This window comes from Vanacampus margaritifer, chromosome 7 (genome assembly GCF_051991255.1).
Source record: "Vanacampus margaritifer isolate UIUO_Vmar chromosome 7, RoL_Vmar_1.0, whole genome shotgun sequence".
Classification (NCBI taxonomy): Eukaryota; Metazoa; Chordata; class Actinopteri; order Syngnathiformes; family Syngnathidae; genus Vanacampus; species Vanacampus margaritifer.
The window spans coordinates 9,449,330-9,472,421 of NC_135438.1; the positions used below are offsets into that span (position 1 = coordinate 9,449,330).

Sequence of the window (23,092 nt, forward strand, 5' to 3'; positions counted from 1 at the left end):
GAATAAGATGTCATTGTGATGATGACATCAAAATGGAGTGATGGCCAACTGTGTTGCGTGTCAAAAATACAAGACTTGGTACAAACCTCTGGGACTCACCTTCACGCACGTCACAACAAACCAGCACTGCAGTTTTAAGGTGGATTTTATTACAACAGCTTGATAAAACATTACAAAGGATGCACACAGGGACCCATTTAAGCAGGAAATATTAAAACAAACCTGAAATAAGAAGAAAGCTAGACTCATGAGCCACGATGAAGTAGCACTACAAAGTTGGAATCATCACCGAGACCCTCACCAACCAAGGTTGGGGACGCAAGTCCAACAGCACCTAAGCATGCTGTGAGGGCCTCCAGTGAACTACAAAAATCAATAAAATTCAATAAATGGTTTACAGGATAAACTTGCCTTTGTAAGGGGGGTTGGTACGTTCATGTAAGTCCAGCAGCTTCAACAGAAATATGAATGACTTTAACACACTTCACCCCTAAGAACCTGAGTGAAACCTACGAGGGGAAAGAATTTTATCTTCACAAGTGATCAAATAAGAAAAGAAGCAGTCTGGAACTTGTGTAGTTACAATAAATGTCCATGTGCTGCCAACAACAATTCTAAGTCTTCGCCGCCACGGGCCTTACTGCTCTTAGTTTTGAAAATGTACAAGGATGAGAGAAAGGTAGTAACCTCAAACCTAATGCGGGGATGCTTTGCCGCTTCAGTAGCGCCCAGCGGGAGACATGACGGGCGGCCTCATGCCCATGGGAGGGCCTCCCTGGTAAGGGGGCACCAGAGGAGGACCCTGCCCGAATGGAGGCATCCCTCCAGGCATGTAGCTTGGCATGCCCTGTGGGGGGGCACCATACTGACCTACAGAGAACACACAGGACGTCTTACTTATTACACAAAAAGAAGATTCATTATTGGTCACATGTCTATTTTTTTTTTTTTATTTCATTTGATGTCATTCTTAACATGTTTGGAACATAATTTAGGTTGGGCCCATTTTTTCCCAAGCATTTCTAATGAGTCCAAAATGCCTGTCAGATGAGATGGCTGGATTCCTCATGAATATTCAATATTTAAATAAGCTTGGCTATGATTGGATCACTGTTCTACTTAATTTGAATATGAATAAAAAACCCGAGAACAGTTTGGATCTAACTTGTTGCCAAATCCCGACATGGGCCCTGCAACAGCTCCTATTGGACTTTTAAGGCTCTAGTCATGTGTGTGTTAAAAGCAATTGTCTGCTAACCATGCATGGGATGCCTCATGCCAGGCTGCTGCGGTGGCAGGCCTTGCTGTGGGGCTATTATGCCGCTGACAGCCGCCACTGGGGCAGCAGCCGCATGGGCCTGAGCCGTCCTGGCTAAGAGGCGCTGGTAACGGGGCAACTGGGCCCTCAGTTCCTCCTGCGGGCAGGGACAAGACAGAGCAGCTATTTAGATTTCCAGAAACACTGCTATGACCCTTGACAGCACAATGATGAATGTCCACATTAAGCACACAACTGCGGCTAATCACGCTTAGATTGATATTAAAACATGCCCACAAGACAAACGATCAGTAAGAATACGACAAACTAGGACGTATGATTCTGTGGATTAATGCGGTGATTAGCATGCATTAATAGTAACAATACTTGACAACCCTTTCCTTCTTCCATAACCGATGAAATATACTATTATATGCATCAGTCATTACTTACTGTGCAAAAGAGCAAAAAAAAGAGCGTTCCAGCAACTTACCAGCGAGATATCCTCATCAGGGTGGATCAACTTACTAGTTGCACTCGTGGCGGCGAGGGTAGCAGGTTTAGTGGGCACTGTGGCCGGGGCTTTGGCCACAGCGCTGCTAGAGGGGTTGGAGGAGGAAGTGGAAGCAGAGGAAGAGACAGAGGGTTGGGTATAGGCAGGGAATGTTGCTTTGGGCGGGTCGGAGGAGGAGGCGGCAGCGGTGGCGCTGTGGGAGTTTGCTGCGGCGGCTCCTGAAGCACTTTGCTGGGCCTGCGTAGACAACACAAAAATGAACATTGCACTGCTACACGATTGATTGTTGAGCCACAAAATCCGTCACAACTTTCCAAATGGAACTGCCATACAGTGAACCCCCGCTGCACCACGCTTCGTCGTTCGCACCAGGCTACATCGCACATTTTGATCTATGATTGTTTGCTCTAGTGCATTGCGCTGCAAAAAGTTACACGATAGTCTCCATTTTCTTGACAGCGAGAAAGTGAGGAGAAATAAACATGCTTAAAAAAGTGTGTTCTCTCTGACACAACAAAGGGCGGCATTATCCTTCAGAAGGTCTGAATAAGAGCATCACCCAAAGAAAATCCTGCAGATGGCAACTACTATAAGCAATACGGTCTTTCTATAGTGCAAACTTCAACCTATTTCGGGCAGGTCTGGAATGTATCCACCACGAGAAACAGGGGTCCACTGTATTGATGTGTAACCCTACCTTGTACTGAATATTGATCCCATTTTTTTATTTAAATCGCAATAGCACAATGAAAGTACACATACTATTCATAGCCAGAGAACTCATGCATGTCTATAGAGGGCAAGATGATGCACACTGACCCTTGTTGCTGTGTTAACATTGTTAGTAGGGCTGGGCAATTATGAGACAACAAAAAAAAAGAAGATTATTTTTGACTGATACAGAAATCACGATTTATAAACATGATTCATCATCAAGTTCAAATATGAGTATTTATTAAACTACTAAAAATCCTACTTTCGACATAACAGAGTCAAAGTAAAATAATGATATTTTAAAATAGCAAAAATATGAATGAATATCGGCGGCTGTTCCTGCTGTATGCGCTTTGGCCTCCTGAGGTTTTTTTACGGAGCATTTTCATTCCGTTTGGTCGTTCGGATTCATTCTCATCGGAATACGTGGCTCTATGTCAACCCGGCTTGCGACTGCTAGCATGAGCACTGGCGGTGTTTCCAAATAATTATTTTTGGTATGCGTTTAGTTTTACAGTAAACGCCAAGCAGGGTTTCATTAGAATTAGAGCTGTCAAAGGATTAAATTAATCCATCTCTAGTGTGATTAATCTGTGTTAATACATGATTATGTGACGCGCTAATTTTTTGTGATTAATCAATGTGTTAAGGCTTTAAATTTGACAGCACTAATAAAAAAATAAAAAATAAAAACACAATACGCTCAGTCAGGAAGGGCAGCATAACATTCCTCACACTTGCTGGACAAGCAACATGGTGCATTCAGGGTGCTTTCAAATCATAAGAACTTGCAAACAAATACTGTGCCGTTTGGCCTTTTCTTCTATTAAAATGTTTGTTTTTATCACGAGAAGTCAATATCAAAATCATGATGTAATCTCAATGAATTGCCCAGTCCTAACTGTTAGCCTAAAAAGCTCATGCACCAGAACAAGGACGACAGCCAGGTTTTTTCTGGATTTATTTTGAGAGCAACTGTGGCCACTGGGCTACCTTTGCAGGAAAAGCGCGAGGCAAACACCGTCAACGATCTGCTTACGACATTACAAGCAGAGTTAGTCTGTGTGTATGTCTGTGTGCGGGGGGGGGAGCGACATGCATCTAGATGCCAGCCACAGTCTGATCTGTGAGCGTACTTGTGGGGTGTTAGGAAAGGGCGGCTGAGAGGAGACAGACTGATGGTCTGCAGGTGGAGAGGAAACAGCTGCTGTGCCCATCTGCAGCATGGTGAAAAGGAGATGACAGCATTGGCATATCACAAGAGTTTTAAACATTAAAAAGAGCAGCAGGTGGGGGCAAACTATTTGGCTAAATGTGGATAACAGAAAGTTGCAAAATGTGCGCGAGTAATGACTCAAAAGACCTCCACATTGTAATCAAATCAAAATATTAATTTCACGGAAGTGGCGATGAAATATTGTGTGGGCTGTAAGAGGTAAGCGTGTATTGTAGGTTCCAACCTGTGCTGCGCTGGGGAAAAGAGGCTTGGTGACAGCGGGCTGGGCCGCTGGTACCGTTGGCCGACTGGGTATAACTCCTGCTGCGGGGGCGGGGGTCATGTGTGGCATCCCTGGCCTTGGAGCCATGTGAGGAGGCATTCCTGAGAGACCCATGATCAAAGTTTAGGATTTTCCCTCGGCGTCAAATAGGAGGAACATAATAGGAAACGTAAAAAGTACAGCGCGTCCCAGTTTACACGGCCCTCATACAACATTTTGGTCTTTCGGTGAACAGGCATGCTCTGTTTTTACTGTACTGACTGTTCATCATTTTTCATATATTTCCTCAAAATGTTCTTACACAACTAGATCCTGTATTTAAGACTTTACTTCTGCTTTAACAGACGACGAGTTCAGACTTGCACAGAATAGGAAAGAAACACTGTCCTAAATCCAAATAGATGAAAACAACATTTAGTTGCTCAGTGAGGGGGGGAAAAAGGAATGTAATATTTAGAGCATTTAATTGTGCACATTTTAAAAGCCACCCCCGCCAAAAAGGATTCTATGGTGCAAACAAATAACATTGATCAAAATATAACACACTGTACGGGTATATCAAAATATCACAATCCACGGTAGAGATTGAGTTCTCAACTGACCTGGCGGCATACCAGGCATGCCTGGCATCATGGGAGGCATCATCCCACCCATTGGCATCATCCTGAAAAAGACCTTCAGTTGAGTAACTGGCTTTCCCCAGTGAATTTCAAACACCCCCAAAAAAATCAGATAACAGAAGGTATGATCCAACACAAACTATAAGACTGATGGTACCCTGGAGGCATGCCGTGCATGGGAGGCATTCCGTGCATCATGGGAGGAACGCCTGGCATCATTGGAGGCATTCCTGTAACGATAATGGGAAAGAACATTTACAAAAATGATCGGCATGACAGATGCAAGTGTAGTTTTCTGATCTCTCTGACCTTGATATCCACCGGGAGGCATCCCCGGTCCCCCAGTTACAGGGGGAATCCCTGGCTGAGCCATGGGCGCAGCATAGCCGGACTGAGGTGGCACTCCAGTCACCTGCGGCCCTGATGGACCCGGTTCATCGTCGTCATCATCCTCATCCGAATCATCTGGGTTTTTCTTTTTGCCATCTGATAGAATAAGAGAATAAATATGGTGTAGGCTACATTTAAGAATGATTTAAACAACCGATAAGTATGTTAATACTTTTGTAGATTAATTAATTTGATTTAAAAAAAAATTTTTTATTTAGTGTCAATTTATCCAAAGGGAGTACAAACCTTGAGATTTCTGTTCTAATGTCCGTCTCCTTTCTTGCATGTCTTTGTCAGGAATCCCCTCCATACCATAGATCTCCAGTTCAATATCCGTTCTTCCGGGAATCGCATTCGGCACACTGTCAATAGTCTCTTTGTGTACCTGAAATGCATGCAACGTGGGCTTAAGTGTGCTACAAGACAAGTGCAGTTCAATTAAAAGTGATAAACGGCCAACCCACCTGCATGCAGTGAATGGCCAGGCCCGGACCAGTGTACAACTTCTTGTGGCAAATGTGACATTTAAAATGCTTTGCCTTTTGGTGTTGAATGAGAATCTTTTCATCGTCAAAATCTCGATTGCAATACCTTGGAGAAAGGAATTAAGGAATGTTCTCGAATTACGTAAAAGCACATTCAAAGAGGAAGAGACGCACTGCTTAGTTTTTAAAAGTTCAATTGGTTTAAACGTTGGGTGTTTTTTCTTCGCCGCGGACATTGTACAAGAAATGTCTAAAAGCGTAACTTTGACGCGACGTCAACGCGCTAGCAGTCTGTTAATAATTACAGTCAGCAAGGCTAGGCTAACATATACACTAACATCGGTTTGTTTTAAGAATACAGGGTGTTAGAGCTAAATTACACCAATTAACATGATTCTGAATTACATGACATTACAAAATCCTGCTAAACAGAGCAATTCGGCAGGACCCAATTACTTTAAAAACAGCATTCGTCAGCATACGCATCGATAAACCTTCCGCGCTAGCTTAGGCCTGTCTTTTGTGAGACCAGGTCCGAACCGCTGCGCCTTTTTTCCTCGCAATTTGCTTTTCTATTCAAACGGATACCAGCACCAAGGCTTCATCTGCTTCTTCTTCTTTCTCCCCATGATTGCAACGAGTCCTGAAAATCAAGTTGTAGTCTCTCAAATTCTTATTATCTGTTTGACAACAGCATGCTGTAATTCAACCTCAACGCCGAAAATGGCGCCTAACGCAGGAAGTAGAAGCTGTTTCATTCGACGTACGTGACGTCACATAAAAAAGACGCAGTTAATTTATGTCTTCACAGCTGTACTATAAGTGTTTTTTAATCGGAAAAAATATATATTTTGTATTATTGTTCGTGTATTGGGCTATTATCGGGAGTAAACATTTGTATTCCTTTTTCGTCTGTACAAGTTTGGGCGTGGCTAAAAATCTGGGAAGGACCCTAGTCTCGCGATACTATATGTAGTTGGTCAAACGTCCACTGGATGGCGAACACGTCAGAAAGGTGTTGAGACAGTTGGAAATATTATGGACATTTTTACTCAATTTAATTCATTATTTCCTGTGTCATTTATCTTTTCTTTCTTGTATCAGTAGAATTCCATTTCCGTTGTGCACGGCAATGACAATAATGTTTGTATTCTGAGTAATAATTCAGATTCAATAGCAACAAATACTATTAAACTATAAAATAAAGGGCAGTAAAATATTGTGCTCCTTTTTTTTGCCTCTGTCTTATTTTATCTCCACATTTCATGCTCACGTAGACTACGCATTTTTCTCATATTGCTGTTTTGTATTTTTTTCTCGCCATACAATAAAAACAAACAAAAAAATAATACCAAATGAGGTCAAGCACGAAAGCGAATGTATATTTAAATAATTACCAATCATTTTGTTTCTGTATAAAACTGTTTAATGTACTCCAGTATGTACATATCAAACCTACAAAATCCACAATGTTAAAATATTAGTACCCATCAGTGTTGTCACAGCCCTGATAATACACACATATAGACTATTTTAACTCCATTTTAAATAAGATGCATAAAAGATATATACAATGCTGACAGACCACACAATGCATACAACATACCAACATCTCAGAGTAAAAACAGCAAACACGTTAATCTTAACAATAATCAGGTTTGTGCGAAGCAGTTACCAGAGTAACATGAGGTTAAAAGTACAGTACCGTTAACAGCTCAAATCAATAAAACAACTGCTTTGACAGGGGCAGGCAGAGCATTGATTTCATTTCCATTTTAGCATCTTGACAAACTAGCGTGTGAACTGCCACCAGTTCAGACAGTCAAATTCACGCCTGTGTGCTCTTCTGTTCATTTGGTTGTAATAATAGATATACCATCAACAAATAACATTGCAGATGTCCACAATCTCTAAACACAACAGTTTGGCATCACATTTGAAAGCTTAGAATTCTGAATGGCACTTGTGCTTGTGTATTGAGCTGAATACACATGTTTTGGTGCAGTTGTATTCAAAGACACATGTATGAGGTTCCAATAACACTGAGTACAAAGAAGCCTTACAATAAAATGGAACCGTTACCGTCATCTCTCGAAGAACTTAAAATTAACCATATGGTAGCCTAATGTTGATGTGCAATGAAAAGCTCTCCAAATTTGTATAATTTCTTTTTAGACACAAAAAATGTTTGCATGTTTGATTGCACATAATAGTCCATGATGTTTAAGCTGAACCTCTAGAGCTCACAATGACAAAATAAAGAGTTGAGGAGACATACTTTCACCAAGCTTCAAGAGTAGGCACCTTCGGGCTGAGTGTCGCAAGGGGCAGAGACTATGTCCACACCTGATGGAGACTTGGAGAGTAATAGAATCCCTAAGGTCAAAAATAATGGGCAGCTAGAGTGCATGCCAAAGCAGCAGGTGGTGCTATAACCACTATTTGAAAACCCATTTTAGGCAATCCAGAAAATAAACAAAAGCAGTCAAGGAAAAGGACTAAATAAGCAAACACAGATAGAATTGTCACACTTGGCAAAGGTGAATGTTGAAGAAAAAAAATGCTGACATTTTCCAAAAAGAAATTTCTCTGGGAATTAAAGGCCAAAACTAATACGTTAGACATTATGCAATAGATATTATGCAAAAGTATTACACCACTATTAGCTTCTTTTTTTTTTAATGCAATGACTACTTTCCAGAGCAGCATGGTGACCTAGTAAATAGCACATCCTTCCTGTGTATTTTTTTGTTTTGTTTTCCCATTGCTTGTGTAGGTTTTCCACATGTACAATGGTTTTCCTCACACATTTTTTTATGACTTATTTTCAACAATGGAGTCCCCTTTGGTCGTCTCCTATGAAGTCCACTTTGTCTTAAACAATACACGTCTGCTACATCCACCGCTGTTACAACTGTGATGCTACCTCAGAAGGTGGAAAATGGCTAAATTGATTTCTGTTCATTCACATTTGTCAACAGTTTGGCTTTGGCGGAGGTCTGTGATGCATGATTTAGTTGCGCTGAACATGGTTATGATTAAAGAACAATGTTAACAACACTAAAATACTCATGGCGGAAATGCCATGTGGACATGGCCTTGAGTCTTCAAATTTTTATACTGCTCTGTAAAGGATGAGGAGGATTAGACGTGGTCACATGATTTTACATGATTGTAAGGCTTCTTCCAGGAATGCAGCAAGTGGATGAAAACAGAGAAAAGGGATGTTTGCGTCTTACACTCCGCAAAGGACGAAGATCATTTCAACCACTGCGACTGATCCTGCACTCCAGGGGAGGGGTCCTAGTGTCACGGTGGCGGGGGCAACCGCACATCAAGCAAACTATAGGCGAAGATGTTCCAGAATACGGCGCAGAGCACAAACAAGGTGTAGACGCAGAAGAAGATCCAAAAGAGGGACTGCTCCTGGAGACGTTGCTCGTAGTTCTGCAGGACCACCACACCCAGCGTGAGACCAACCATCACCCCGCCCAGGTGAGCTACGAAGCTGGGGTTGGGGCACGGAGGAAAGGCTGGCGGGTAGAAGCGGAGCCACACCGCCCGGCCAAATTCCACACTCACTGCGGGTGTGCAAAAAAAACAGAAAAACATGCTTTTGTTCAATATGTCTTCATACTGCATTCATATTACTACCTAACATTTACTAGAGCAGGATCAAGGATTAGCTCAATTTAATAAAAAAATAAACATAGAGTGAGCAAGATTATAATCACAGAGTCCTTTAACTGCAGCATTGCATCTATATTATATTTAATAGCATTCAGGATATCTGCAAGTTTAAAAAAAACAAACTGAAGACTTTTTAAGGCCAATTTGACAAAATGTAAAAACAAACCTTCATTAAACATGGACATATAGAGTTGGATATACAATATTTACAGTAAGTACAAAAAAAAAAAAGTTTCATCTTGCACATGCATAGTGTAGTGTTATTGGTTGTGTTAAGGAGCCTTCATTTTGGAATACAATTACAATGAACAGTATATGTTTAGCAGGAAATTATAGTCACTCTATGATTTCTGAGGGGGGAAAAGGAGGCATTTAATTGAGGTGAGGCACTTCAATTACAAGACATACTATTTATTAGAGATGTAACGATAACGGCAATATCGAGATATTGGGATATAAAAACTGCCACAATATCGTCGTAAAAGCAGCACATCTGTTAAAAAAAGGTCAGGTGGATTTTCATTTGTGCAGTTCTAGCACCCTCTGGTGGTTAGTTTTTTTTTGGCAGTTTAATTTTCACAAGACATGTTTCGGCCCTTTTATGTTTAAAAACCACGATAATGGTCAGATGAAGGGGAACATAATATGCTTGTGAACCGAGTCAATTTGTGGAGCAACTTAATGTGTGCATGCATTAGCAAGTATTATATTAAGTGTTATTAGAGATTGTAGTTTGTTTATATGCATTGCTGTTATGTACAAAAGCACAATATATGAGCTCTTTTTTTTTTTTTTTTTTTTTTTTTACAAATTGCGACTTTTTTTTATATTGCCAACCTCCCCACAATATCATCTATTTGTGGAAATTTTAGGTCATGGGCAGAGCAGCCTATATAATCAGACTTACTGCACACCAGAGCCATGGCCATCCGAAATAATTTAAACTGACACTTCATGCCAGACCAGTTCTAGAAAAGAAAGAAAGGATAATCAATAAGACAATAAACATTATGCTCAAAAATCAGTCTTTTCACATCACAAAATGTTATGGAATGTTTGCCATGTGCAGATAGAGCCCGCACATGCAGGGCACAAAAAAAAAAAGAAAAGAAAAAAAAAACAGCTTTGATGATGAAGTGCAGTGAGTGATGTGATAATCATCTACAGTATACACACTCACTCACACAACACACACACATTACCATGACTACATTGGCCAGGTGTGCCGAAACCAGGGCGTAGACCCCGCCGGACGAGCCGACCACGGGAGCCGTCATGTCAGTGACCGACACGGCCAGAGATCCTGCAGAGACCAGACGCGTCACATTATGAGAAAAACTTCATCTGGATATTTTTAGACACAATTTGGGAATTGCGATAAATGATTATGACATAGTCTTCAAAGTCTTCACGGTTGTAGTAAAATGAAACGATAAAGGGCTGTCCATTTTGTAATTAAAGAGAATATTGAAAATCTTAGCAAGTGAAGCTATTTGAAGCTAATTGAATTAGTGTCGGATTAGATGAGCGATGCAGACTTTATTGTTGACCCTGGAAGCAGCAGCGAACAAACGCGGCCTCTATATTGCATTACACATGCATCAGACACATCATTAGGTACACCTGCTCAGTAATAGTAACGTCCAGTTTTGGATGACATCCAACAGTGAGTTATTAAATAAGCAATATAATCAGTACCACGTTTTTCACATAATCCCAAATTACTATAGCTAAATAAAATATACAGGCGCAAAATTTTATTTCAGTAGTTCATTCATATATAAATTCATTACAGAATCAATTGATTGAACAGGAATCCCAAATTTGCCTGTAAAGAACTGTTATACATACAGTAGGAAACAATCCTTATTTATTATTTTTAATATAGAAATGAGGTAGGAATTGGCTTTTTTATTAAAGTATTTTCTCTCTTTATTAAATCTGTATAATATGATTTTCATTGGTTGAATAGAACAAATACAATTAACTAACTTTACTATGTTGTAATTGTATATAAAAAAAAAATATAAAAACATTAAACAAACACTGAATTCAATTAATATTTTCTAGGTTTCGCACAATAGTATTTTGTTGGTTGAACGCCTTAAATAAGACATTATGGTGGTGGTACAGTATGTACACTACTACTATTGTGCGACTCACACAACATATAATTGTTCACAAAGCAAAGTTATTCACTGTTATTTAGTGCTTCTGAGTTTAAAGCATGTCTCAAAAAGGGTCAGAAGAGGTCATTCCACAATCACCTCATTTTTCCAAACACATTTTATACATCAACTATACAATTCTTTTTTACTGACAAACAAAATACAATTGTGTGCATGCAAAGCAAGCAAACATTAAGTCTGCTTTTTATTGCTATTGTGTATTGTTTACATCATTCATTCAGCTGTCAACATACAAGTTCATTGAGTTCCACAAAATGGCATGAGTGTGTTGTACCAAGAGGGCCATCGACCGCTCAATGACTCATGATTTGACCTATGACCTCTGCCCTGACCCCCAATGCATGTGCCAGCTGAGCTCCTGTCTGCAGTAATGAGATTATATATATTTATATAAAAAAAAAAGAAAAGAAAAACATTTTAAAAATCTACAATTAAATATAAAAACATGAAAAAATAGGACCAACTATAATAGTATTGTAAAATGTGTAAATTGTGACGCACGATTATCCATAGTTGAGTAGAGAGAAAATGGTTGTTTGAGGACAAGCGCCATAGAGAATGTTTGGATGGTAGCAGGACCTTTTTAAAAAAATATATATTTTTTTAAATTTTTTAAACAAATACTAGGTTAATTATTTTCTCATGAATGCACATGAGCAAAAGCTTTTCCATTTGATTTTACGACTAGATGTTAAATTCAGCAGTCAATGAGTGATAAAATATACCGCAGTAAACATCTGAGGATCATAAAACTGTGATGACCCATTTACACTGATGTTTATTTGATCATGTTGCCGTCTGAAAGGAAATATTACTTGCAGGCAGACACAACGAACCAAAAACACGCCGGTCGATACGAGCAGCCGCCCCCTTCTCTCCACTGGTGGTCGATATCTAATTAAAACAGCTGACTTGTGTGTGCCTGATTTATGCTGCGTTTCCCTCCTCATTTCACTCTGGGCTTAATTCCGTACAGGCCACTTCAGCTGGTATCCCCAGGGGGCTTGTCACTGACCCCTGCGCTCACACGCACGCACGCACGAGCAACCGCACAGTGGGACATATTCAGAGACGGAGATGATTTGCATGAATATTAATCAAAGTCTGAATGCAGCATTTCATATTTGGCAATTTGGTGCACTTCCCCTACTTCAGTAACACGCACACAGACCACAATAGCCTGTGATTGTTGAAGGATAATGAAGCAGGGAGAATGTGGCGACAATAGCTTTATTAAATCTTGAAAATCCATTTTAGGTTTGTTATTATTGGACCAATTATTGAGTCAATTATTTGTGTGCTTTGTTTGATTGAGCTCTGCTTGCTATGATTCTAGTCGCATTGCTCAGTTGTGTCAAGGGGAGCTTTTGAGGGGCACCGCCCAACCCCCAAAAGACCCCCCCCCCCCCCACAACTGGAAGAAACAAAGCAACACCAAACCATCTGCCCAAAAGACACACAATCACACACACGTGATAAGCTGCTGGAAATCAAACAGATGGGCCTAGCAATTAGGCTTGAAAGGTGAGCCCTTGTGTTTATATTTACGTGTGTAATTAGAAAGCGAGAACATGTATGCACATCAATACAACTCATGCGGTGCTTGTTGGCCCGCCCACCTGCCAGGACGCCACACGCGTAGACCAGCCCGATCCTGGCCGCCCCGTGGACCATCTCCAGGGGGACTCCCACCAGCAGCTGCATGGCCATGTTCAGGCTCAGGTGTTCGATGCTATCACACACACGCACAAACAGAATAATCAGGAGATGAAAAGTGTCACTCGCCAGGGTGTAGTAGGATTTCATGCAAAAAGTAATGCAATAGAATTCAATTCAATTACTAGTAGTAGGTATTTCACATTTTGTTGACATAATTGACTAGTTTCATCAACTACAGTGAATTAAATGTCTAATGTGGGTTATATGTTCCAGACACTTAGGTTAGGTTAAAAATATGCAATACAACAGACCATAATTGTTCCCTTTTTATCCGTCTCATACATGTAAACAAATTAAAATGCATTTAAACATATTTAAAACGTACTTTTCAAACATTAAATACAAATAATGAATGTATTGTAGTGTCTGTGGACATGTCTATGCCTTTAAGATAATTACATTTTTTTGACTTGACTCTGTGAATCTAGTCAAATATTTGCATTTTTGTTTTTGTGCAAACAGAGGATGAAAACAACCGTTTTTTTTAAAGGGATACTTGACTCATTGAGCCCTTTTCAAGAGTACAAAGGTAATATTTTGTCTATGATTAATGTGATAACTTACAAGTACCTTTAAAAAGGAATTTTGCTACTTGCTGTCGACTGAAGGCCCAGTTTGCTGACCAAACCCAGAAAACAGGTGAGCCGTGGTTGGTCGTTATCCATTTCTTCGTTACCGGTGACGTCATCTTCAGTTGACAGCAAGTGTCAAAATGAGTTTTTAAAGGTATCAATTGTTCATAAAAAATAATGAAGTCATCACATTAATTATAGACAAAACATTATCTTCTTACTGTTTAAATCCGTTTTCACACAAAAAGTTGTGTAAACAACAAACTAAAGCAGGAGATATATTAACACTTTTCCTGCAACCTTCATAGTTGCAATGTCCTTCTTTGCAAACTTCACTTAGCAGCAGACACACACTGATCTCTGTCCAAAATACAAAAGCGCAGCTGCCATAATAATCTAGCCTCTCTTCTTCTGCCCCTCATTTGCTCGTGCTCGCCGTCTGAATTAAAACACCAGCTCTGCTTTGTGTTTGTTGACAGATAAATGACAAACTCACATGGGGACGCAGCAATAAACATGGACAACATTGAGCCTAAAAGCGCCGTGTTTTGACTGCACACAACGTAGAGCCGCAGCAGGAATGAGTGCAAACGTTCCCAGCAAACAAGCACGCAAACAATATCCACCAAGTGTGCCGATAATCTATTTAGTTTATGACAAACCACCATCACCTCCTGCACAATGCAAAGCTGCGAGATGGTTCAATGATCAGGAAAGAGACAATAGGGGTGTATTGATTATATGGGGGAGGCCTGTCTAAACACTCTGGGATGCCGCCAGGTCAGATAACAGCATCTGACACGCTGAGGGATGACCTCCAATCTGTGGCATGACGTTATGACTGATTAAAAAACAACATCCAAAAATGGGTTGTTTACAAAACAAAAAACAAAAAAACCCAATAACTCATTTTTGGTTGTCAAAATGAACACCGTAACTCATAAAACAACCCAGAAAATTGGGTTTGGTGTCAACTTTCTGGTCCTAAGAAAATGAGTTGTTTTGTAAAACAAACAACAAAAAAAAAAAACATTGGGCTGGTCCCCTAAAAAATGGGTTGATTTGTGGGTAATTCATTTCATTAAAAAAAAGATTTTTTTGGGGGAATGAATGAATGAGATTGGGTTGTTTATTGAGTTATTTATTTGACCCAATCTTTGGTTTAAATAAATAACCCAAAACATTAGGTCAGTCACCACAAATGGGTTGTTTTGTGGGTTATTCATTTAATTAAAAAAAAAGATTTTTTTTGGGGGGGGGGGGGGTAAAATAAATAAATAAATACAAGTGGGCTGTTAATTGAGTTATTTATTCGACCCAACTTTTTGTTTTAAATAAATAACCCCAAAACATTGGGTCAGTCTTTTTTGACCCAATTTGGGTTATTTTTGATCTAACTGTTTTTAGGGTTCTTGTTCATGCAGTGTTCAGCTGGTCTTGGTGAGGAGCATAATTGTAGACATGCTCCATGTACCTTAAAATCATTTCTGTTTGCCTTAACTTAACTCGAGCTCAAGCGTCAACATGCTTGATGGCAGGCAGAAGCTTTGCATTTGAGACTTTTTTTTTTTGTCCATTTAACAATATGTTTTGCAGTGTGATTGTAATTTGCTGTACAACTCACCCGGTGTGCATGAAAATGTAGCTGAGGTACCTCCAGGCCTGGGCCCGGAGCTGGGGGTGGTAAGGTAGAGGACTCTTCAGGAATGATGGGCTGGACACCTGCAGAACCAGGCGGTCCAGATGGCATCCATAATAAAAGAAAACGACTACCTACGGCAGTAAATACAGACAGTGGCAATTATTTGACAACCAAACAAATAGCAAACATTGGTCATTATGACTTCTGACAAAGAAAGCTTGACAACTGCCTCAAATGGTTGGTTGGGTATCACACAACTGTAATTACTGTAAATGTCTTGATAGTGGTACAGTACTTGGAGCACTCAGTATGTTTTTTTTTTAGGTGGTGCAAACATTTTTAGAACCACTGTTCCAGCATTTCAGTTAATCGTTTCTCATTTCTAACAAGATCATTTACCTCAAGAATGGTGATGGTCAGTATCAGCCATGGCGGGGGCCAGTAGTTGTAGCTGTCAAAGTACCACTTGCGATCCACTTCGCGCGGCAACGTCTCGTAAGCCACGTGTCGGACCAGGCGCTGAGAAAGACCCAGACCGGCCTCATCCCGGAGACTGCTGCCTTTTAGGTGCCGGCCTCCCTGCAGGATTGCCCTCCGGAAGCTATTGGAGCGCTTGTTGCTCATCTGGAAACAAGACGCGATACGGCACGGCGGCCGGCTAGTTAGCACATATACTCCAGCTCACCTGTGATCCTTACTGAGGATAAACGGTATAGAAAATAGATGGATCATGGAACAAATAAATATGAGACAATGAAACATTTATATGGTTTTCACAGTCATTTCGCAGTTGGCCCACAACAAAAATACGTTTATCACCACTACTTCTCAAAGATAAAGGAAGTGGTGTCACTGTTCCAATACTTTTGAAGAAGGGTGTATTCTGTCACTTTCCAAAATCCACTCAATGTATGACTGAAGCCTGATAACAGGGCTTTCAGAGCACAGGCCACACAGACCATAGAATACCATTATCATCACCTAGCAACCAACAAAAAGCCTTCCCCTCACCGCTGTCTGCCTCCTAGGAGTTCAACTCCAAATAAAAATGTCCCTTTTATTGGGGTGGCCAACTCAGTCTCACACAGTGGAGCCATGCCATTGCTTTCATAGTTCCTCTGTAATTGTTTTTTCTCAATAAAGTACAAATTATAATAATCCCCATGACAACATAATGACTGTTTCCTCACTTCTTTCCTGCCGTCTGCCTCACCTTCCACGATCTCTATCTTATTTCTATTTCATGGCCCATAGGTCAATTCTGCTATTGTTTTGTTTGCGCCCAGTGATTGGAAACTGTTTTTTAAGGGTAACACAATTTAGGATGTGGCAGAACATATCAAATAGGAGCAGTGAAACAAATTATTCTGCAACATTACATTATTTTGAGGGTTCATCTTTGTATTCTGTTGCTGTGATTAATATTTTGGTTTGAAAATAAAACACTAGGTGTAGAATATAATACTAATGGTGGTGGGAAGTATTAAGAAAAAGTAGTAAAAAGTGAAGAAGAGCGCTATTTCATGTGACTTTTAGCATCTGAGCCTGGATCAGTGTTTGGAGAATTTAATAGAAGCCAATTATCTCGGCCTTTATGTCAGGCGAAGAAAAGTGTGGGAAAATGATTAGGAGTTACCATGGCCACTTTCAGACCGCACACCAGGGACAACGCATGCTCGGAGCTGCTTTCACACTGCTTTCACGATCTAAAAAACATCGCATTACACTTTACACATTAACACACACCCTAACTCTAAAGCCAACACTAACTTTGTTAACATGGCTACACATGAGGACTCACCACAATGTCCTCACATTTTGCATGGCTTCACAGAAGAAACAAATACACAGACCGTCCCCTTCGGGGGGTCCGCTGTGCACCATAGAGGCCATCAATTCTTCATGTGAAGTGACTGTAATTCCTCTCTGTATTGTACACGACACAATGTAAATGACGCTCTTCCCCGATTAGACACTGGCGAAAGACGGGGGGAAAGGAATAATAGGAAATGTTGAAGGGAATAAATGGCTATTCAAGAAGCAATAATCACACATGGGAAGCAAAAGTGGCAAATGCAAATACATGAGTTAGCTTGACTGAAGCCTTTGCTACAATTTTTGTTTGTTTAAAAACATTTATTTCAGTACAAGTTTTATTTAAGATGTGTGCTTCAAAATCAACAGTAGGCTAAATATTGTCAGATCACTGGAGTCCTCCGAAAAAGCACTGATGATATTTGTGTGAATCCAAATAAAACATTTGCAAAAACAAGGATCAACATTTTTGCATATTTTCTCACGTTACAGCCCAAACCAGTAATCGAATCATAATTTATGCGTTTTCGGTACTGTTAATTTAACTAATTTAACTAACTAGTTAATGTAATTTAACTGTTAATAAAAATACAGTAATTGTCTATTTTTTTTTAAGAGATGGACTTTAAGACTTTACAGAAATCTGATTCAAAAATTAGTTTCCAAAACAACTGACCGATTAATTGGTTATTAAAATAATTTTTAGTTGCAACCCTACTTTTTGTTGAGAAAAGTTTGAGAAGCATTGTCCTCGGTCATCCCGGTCTTGCTTTGTGCACTGGGAAGAGAAAGCAACCTTTCCAAATTATTCCCACAAAGCTGAGAGCCATGAATTGTCCAAAATGTCTTGATGAATACTAAAGGGAACATTAAGGGCCCAATCACCAAAATCAAATGGTGTCTGACTCAATACTTTTATCTATTTCATGTATAAAGTGCTGACTCAACAACGGCACATATTTGCAGATTATGACACAATGACTTCAATCCTGATTCAGGCAAAGATTTAAGAGAATCCGCTCAATACTTTGCAAGGCATCGAATTCGACTCTTTGGCCAGATGTAATTTAATGACATGGGAGCTTTATATTTTCATATATCAGCATTTTATGAATGATTTGGGATGATAGGACTTGGCTTACAACGGGTACTTACAGCATAGTCCATCACTGTTTGACTGCATTATAAAAGTCTTTCTTTTTATAGTTGTGTTAATTTTTTTTATAGCTTTTTAACTTCTAAGTATAACAATTTTGTTTAGAATATTTGGGGGTTTTGCATAATGGATGTCTCTGACTTACAGACTACTTGCATAACTAAACTGAGCACATCATCAGCCACCATCTCACCCCCATGTGGAAAAACTGGGGATTTATAAGTGTTTTTTTTTGGACAGATGAATGTATTAGAAAAGCAACGCTTCAGTCTGATGATTGACCGAAGCTGAGATAAGCACCTGATGCACACCTGAGAGCAAAGGAGGCGAGAAAGAAATGAAGGTTAAAAGTGGAAGGGAAAAGTGATGAAAAAGAGGGAGAGCGCAGCAAATTGAGCAATATTTCAACAGGCAATGACTGACAGCCATGTTGCTCTCCATTCACGTCATCACACTTCTTCCAACAGAGAACTAAACACAGAAATCAATCCAACTTTTGGGAATATTTGTTATATCAATGCCCGCAGTTTATCTGACCTTGACACACCATTTAGATCAATATCTATTGTGACAAATAAACTATGGAGGAAGTCTGAATATGCTGAAGGTCAAAGAGCTTTCTGGAACAAATCATGTTGGGCTTGACTACATATGTAAAAGTATTAGGTGCACTGGACATTTGCTTAAATGGACACTGAACAGGCATCAGTCATTTTCAAGGTGAAAGCTAAAAAGTGGGGCAAGGTGTGAAGTCAGAGGGGACATTTATCATCTGTCAGAAACACATTTTAAGTTAGCCTTCTTTGCCAATGTATTTTTTGTTATTACAGACGCTCCCCACCTTACGAACGAGTTACGTTCCGGACGATCGTTCGTAAGGTGAATTTGTTTGTAAGTTGCTTCAGTGCTATATTTTGTATTATAATTTATGTTTAAAGCCTATATAAGTATATTGAAGGTTTATATAAGTATGTTTAAGGCTTGTACAAGTAACCTGCATTGGTTTGTACTGAAAAAAACTTTTAATAAAATGGAGAGAATACGTACAGTACTGTACTGTACTACGTATGTTAGAGAGAGAGAGCGAGAGACACACACAGTATGTACATTTACGTAATAAGATAAATAAAATGAAGTTACTTTTGGAAGATGTACTCGATGCTTAAGGAGATGATGGAGGAGGAGGAAGAGGAGGATTTTATATCATGAGAGATTCTTCGTCGTCGCTGGAATCGGCTTCAAAAGTTATTTCCTCCTTCATGGGGACCGGCGTTTCTTCCTCCTCCTCCTCGACACGTTGCTGAGCCTCCAATGAGCTCTCACAGCGCCAAGCGTCGGAAAGAAGCACTATGCGCAATACAAAATCTAACTTACAGCATTTCTTCCCGAACATTTTTCGACATACTGTACGCGCAGAAATGTTCGTATGTACCGTTGTTCGTAACTCGAATGTTCGTAAGTAGGGGAGCGTCTGTAGTTTAAGAGTTACATTCTTAACTCCTGGCTGATGAACCATCAAGCACATCAAATTAGAAAATCCAAGAGTTAATAGAGAAGTCGTGACAGTCTCACCAGGTTGACGAAGTCCTGGTAGCAGATTTTCCCATCAGCGTTACCATCGGCGAGGGCCAAGAGGACTTCTAGCTTGTGGGGGTCGAGCTCGGAGCCATGCGTGGCCAACAGGTCGTTGAAGCGCTCAGTACTGATGAAGCCGGAACTGTCCGGGTCATACTGTAGCGGAATGCACAAAGAAAATTATTAACAGGTAGGGCACATTTTGCACAATAACAAATAAGCTCTTTATATACAGGGCAACCATCATCAGTAGTGGTGACAATAAAGTATAAACGGATGAAAATGTTGTGGTTTCTCTTACCAATGAGACTTTAAAAATACATTTAAGCATATTTGCCTATTTAATGTTCTGAACACAACTAATGCACACTTTTGAATTGCATAGGAAGCCATATTAAAAAAGTGCCAGATGGAAAACCAAAATGTAGTAAAGCGCCTAAACTATAAGTGATATCGTACATGTACAAACTACAACTGGCATCACTGTCAGTAATTACCAGCGTGTCACTGTTACCCACGATCAGCGTTAGTTAAAAGTGCAGAAAATAAAACCAAAGAGAGAAAAGAGTCAGCAGGACAACAGGCAGCAAGATGGAGCTTGGCAAGCAGCCATGTTTTACTCCCGGTGGAGCAACAGAAATAATGAACTTCAATCCAACAACTGACACACTGCCAGTATTGCTTTGTGAGTGGCGTACTGGCACAAATACAGTAGGTATTGATTTTGGACCTGACAAATGTTCACACCTTAAGGGAAGGGTTGTGCCTTTTGAGTACTACTCTTCTTTAAAAACGTTGTGCCTTTATTTGATGGCTTTCATCTGGTAAATACGGCAATGAATGCATTTGGAAAATAACAGGATGACGGATGAGTGCACATATTGGATCATAACACATTTGCTAGAACAGCTGTTTGCAAAGGGGAGATACAGCAGCATGAAAAAAAAAAAAGAACAGAAATGTTAAAGGCAACATAACATGGGTGAAGCGAAAAACTCTATTAAAAGGATATATATTCTTTACTAAAAGGCTTAAACGTGTTTATTGCCAGTGTCGTTACCCTTTTCAACAAAAGATACTATAAGCAACACATGTAGAAAGGCCATATAACAATATTCACTGGCATATATTCTTTATCCCCGGTGAGGAACTACTTATATCACTGCCGTACTGAGAAACTGTACTGAGAAGCAGTGAGAGAGACTGAGCCTCCAGTAAAATACTTTATGTCTATGTGTCAGTCTTATACTGTTCCCGGGTGACTTAAGTATACAAACTAATGGATATCACAATTGAGGAAGAACTTGTAATAATTTATTTCTGTAACTGAATGTAATTATAACTTTATTACATGTTTTTGTGCTTTTTATGTATAATAGTATAGAATGCTATTTTTGTCATTACAAGTATGTTAGAAAAAATCTTGGTTGCATTTTTTAGGAGCCTGGAACAGATTAACGGCATTCCCATTAATTTCAATTGGGAAAGATGATTTCAGAAACGCGTACTTTGAGGCACGAGTGTGGCCTTGGAACAAATCAAACTCGTATCTCGAGGCATCACTGTACCAATCCCACACACTAGAGCCTACATAATGTTAAATACTTTTGGTGCTGAAATGGTGATCATGTGTGTAAATACAGAAAGAATGATGAAGACTTTAATACACACGATAAAACTACTACGTAAAAATATATATCATAGGTTAATAAGCGAATACAATAATACAATATCTTCCCCACCCACATCAGCAAATATGAACCAGTTCACATTCACAGTTTGTTTTGTGACACCACCAGGCAGTAAACAGAATGTTGATCTTGTATGGCAGATTTACATACGACTGTTCCTGTCTAAAACCCCAAAAATATCACTCTTAGCAAGTTCACTTGTACCAGACGTCAGGATAGCCGTCAAAACATTTAGCATCTGCTGCAGAGGAGGCACAAAGTACGTATTCGCTCCCTGATGAGAAAAAAACTAAACTTGCACTGCATCTCTTAGCACTCACGCAATATTGTCCTCGGGAAAGTACACCAGGCACACAGCGATATCTATTCCATCCTAACACACACACACATACACGCACGCACACACGCACACACACACACACACACACACTTTATGTAAAAGTGGAAGTCAAGCTCTCGTCCACAAAAAAAGAACCAACCTTCTGTTGCAGTAAATCAGGCAGTTTCTGCTGCAAGCATTTTCCCATGATGAAGTAAAAACATTTACAGTAAGCAGTGTCACGACTAAGACAATGCATACAGAATGTGTATGTGTGTGCATGTGTGTGTCCTCATTGTCATATTGTGTCATTTCCAACCAGGGCGAAAGGATTACAGTTCAATCCAAGACCCTCACAATACACCTCCCCCAATACACACACTCATATTCCTTAAAACCATCATTAGACCTTTCCCCACCCAGAGCTGGCATTTGTTTGCCTTGTCACGCTCCCGTAATCTTCTACAAGTAATATTCTGCAACGGTACCACACACCCACGTTTTAACTCACAAGTTCCACTTTAACACCACCCAGTACCGAGGTAGGCCAAATGCCAAAAAGTACTCTCTCTTGCTGTCTAATGTGTTTTCATGACTTCGAATTTCTCAGGCAGTTAAATAAAATCCAGGTGCTAAACCTCACAACAACAAATAGACTGCATGGTTTATTGCAAAACTTTACAACTGCAATAAACTTTTTAGCTAGCTTACTGTAGCAGAACTAAATTGTCTTTCATGGTCACGCCGCACTTGTGCAGCTACTTGTGGCTTGGCAAAATAAGAAGGGGGGAACAAATCTGTGGGCTCTGATGTCACACACAGGGACAAGGAGAGGAAGACACAGCAAGGGTCGATTAGAAAGTGAGGCATAAACAAATATGATTGGTCCAAAAATGAACTTTACAGAACAGATGGACATTGATATTGTAGATGAACTCATATAGCCATATAGTCTCTTTCACAATTACTCTTTATTGTTGCTGTACAATAAAATATTAATTGCCCCACTCATCTGTCACTCATCTGTTATCCTTGTACTTTTCATTACGTCGTATTAATATTTATATAGAGGGATTTAGGGGGTTATTAGCTTGTGGCTGCATGAACAGAATTTAATTTAAAAGAGCTTTCAGTTCAGAACTTCAGAGCATTTTAATGTCATTTGAAACAAAGTTACTGTCTGTGACCTAGCAGCCTTTGAAAACAGTGAGAGAGGCCAAAGCGCCAGATTATAACAAGTACAC

At 39.8% G+C, this 23,092-nt stretch overlaps 2 protein-coding genes across 4 annotated transcripts in view; both read right to left on the bottom strand.

Moving 5' to 3' along the window:
- Nucleotides 1-127: 127 nt before the first annotated feature.
- Nucleotides 128-6,359, bottom strand: znf207b (zinc finger protein 207, b). 3 transcript variants are annotated; one of them, XM_077570258.1, is made up of 12 exons: nt 6,069-6,359; nt 5,460-5,586; nt 5,242-5,380; nt 4,915-5,091; nt 4,763-4,835; nt 4,588-4,649; nt 3,947-4,086; nt 3,623-3,703; nt 1,752-2,009; nt 1,259-1,415; nt 695-870; nt 128-509 (listed from the first exon to the last, which is right to left on the bottom strand). In XM_077570258.1, the coding sequence occupies exons 1-11, from the start codon at nt 6,107-6,109 to the stop codon at nt 719-721; spliced, it is 1,407 nt and encodes a 468-aa protein (XP_077426384.1). In that variant the 5' UTR covers nt 6,110-6,359; the 3' UTR covers nt 128-509; nt 695-718. The 3 variants fall into 3 exon arrangements, with proteins under 3 accessions (XP_077426384.1, XP_077426383.1, XP_077426386.1); XM_077570257.1 differs by having other exon boundaries at nt 688-870; nt 6,069-6,358; XM_077570260.1 differs by lacking the exon at nt 3,623-3,703 and having other exon boundaries at nt 128-870; nt 6,069-6,353.
- A 530-nt stretch (nt 6,360-6,889) lies between these two features.
- Nucleotides 6,890-23,092, bottom strand: part of rhbdl3 (rhomboid, veinlet-like 3 (Drosophila)) — a 38,663-nt gene continuing 22,460 nt past the window's right edge. Inside the window, exons 4-10 of the mRNA XM_077572049.1 lie at nt 19,836-19,994; nt 15,692-15,916; nt 15,275-15,423; nt 12,979-13,091; nt 10,373-10,473; nt 10,078-10,138; nt 6,890-9,061 (exon numbers count right to left, since the gene is read on the bottom strand). Of these exons, the coding sequence (XP_077428175.1) occupies nt 8,790-9,061; nt 10,078-10,138; nt 10,373-10,473; nt 12,979-13,091; nt 15,275-15,423; nt 15,692-15,916; nt 19,836-19,994 (1,080 nt within the window). The 3' untranslated portion in view covers nt 6,890-8,789. The remainder of the gene's footprint in view (nt 9,062-10,077; nt 10,139-10,372; nt 10,474-12,978; nt 13,092-15,274; nt 15,424-15,691; nt 15,917-19,835; nt 19,995-23,092) is intronic.

What these genes read in the sequence shown, in the direction of transcription:
- znf207b (XM_077570258.1), bottom strand. Translation starts at nt 6,109, where the DNA reads ATGGGGAGAAAGAAGAAGAAGCAGATGAAGCCTTGGTGCTG. An exon ending in GCCTCCCGGTGGATATCAAG is followed by an intron (nt 4,836 to 4,914) that starts GTCAGAGAGATC and finishes TTATCGTTACAG; the next exon opens with GAATGCCTCCAATGATGCCA. An exon ending in CCTTTCCTAACACCCCACAA is followed by an intron (nt 2,010 to 3,622) that starts GTACGCTCACAG and finishes TTGTCTACGCAG; the next exon opens with GCCCAGCAAAGTGCTTCAGG.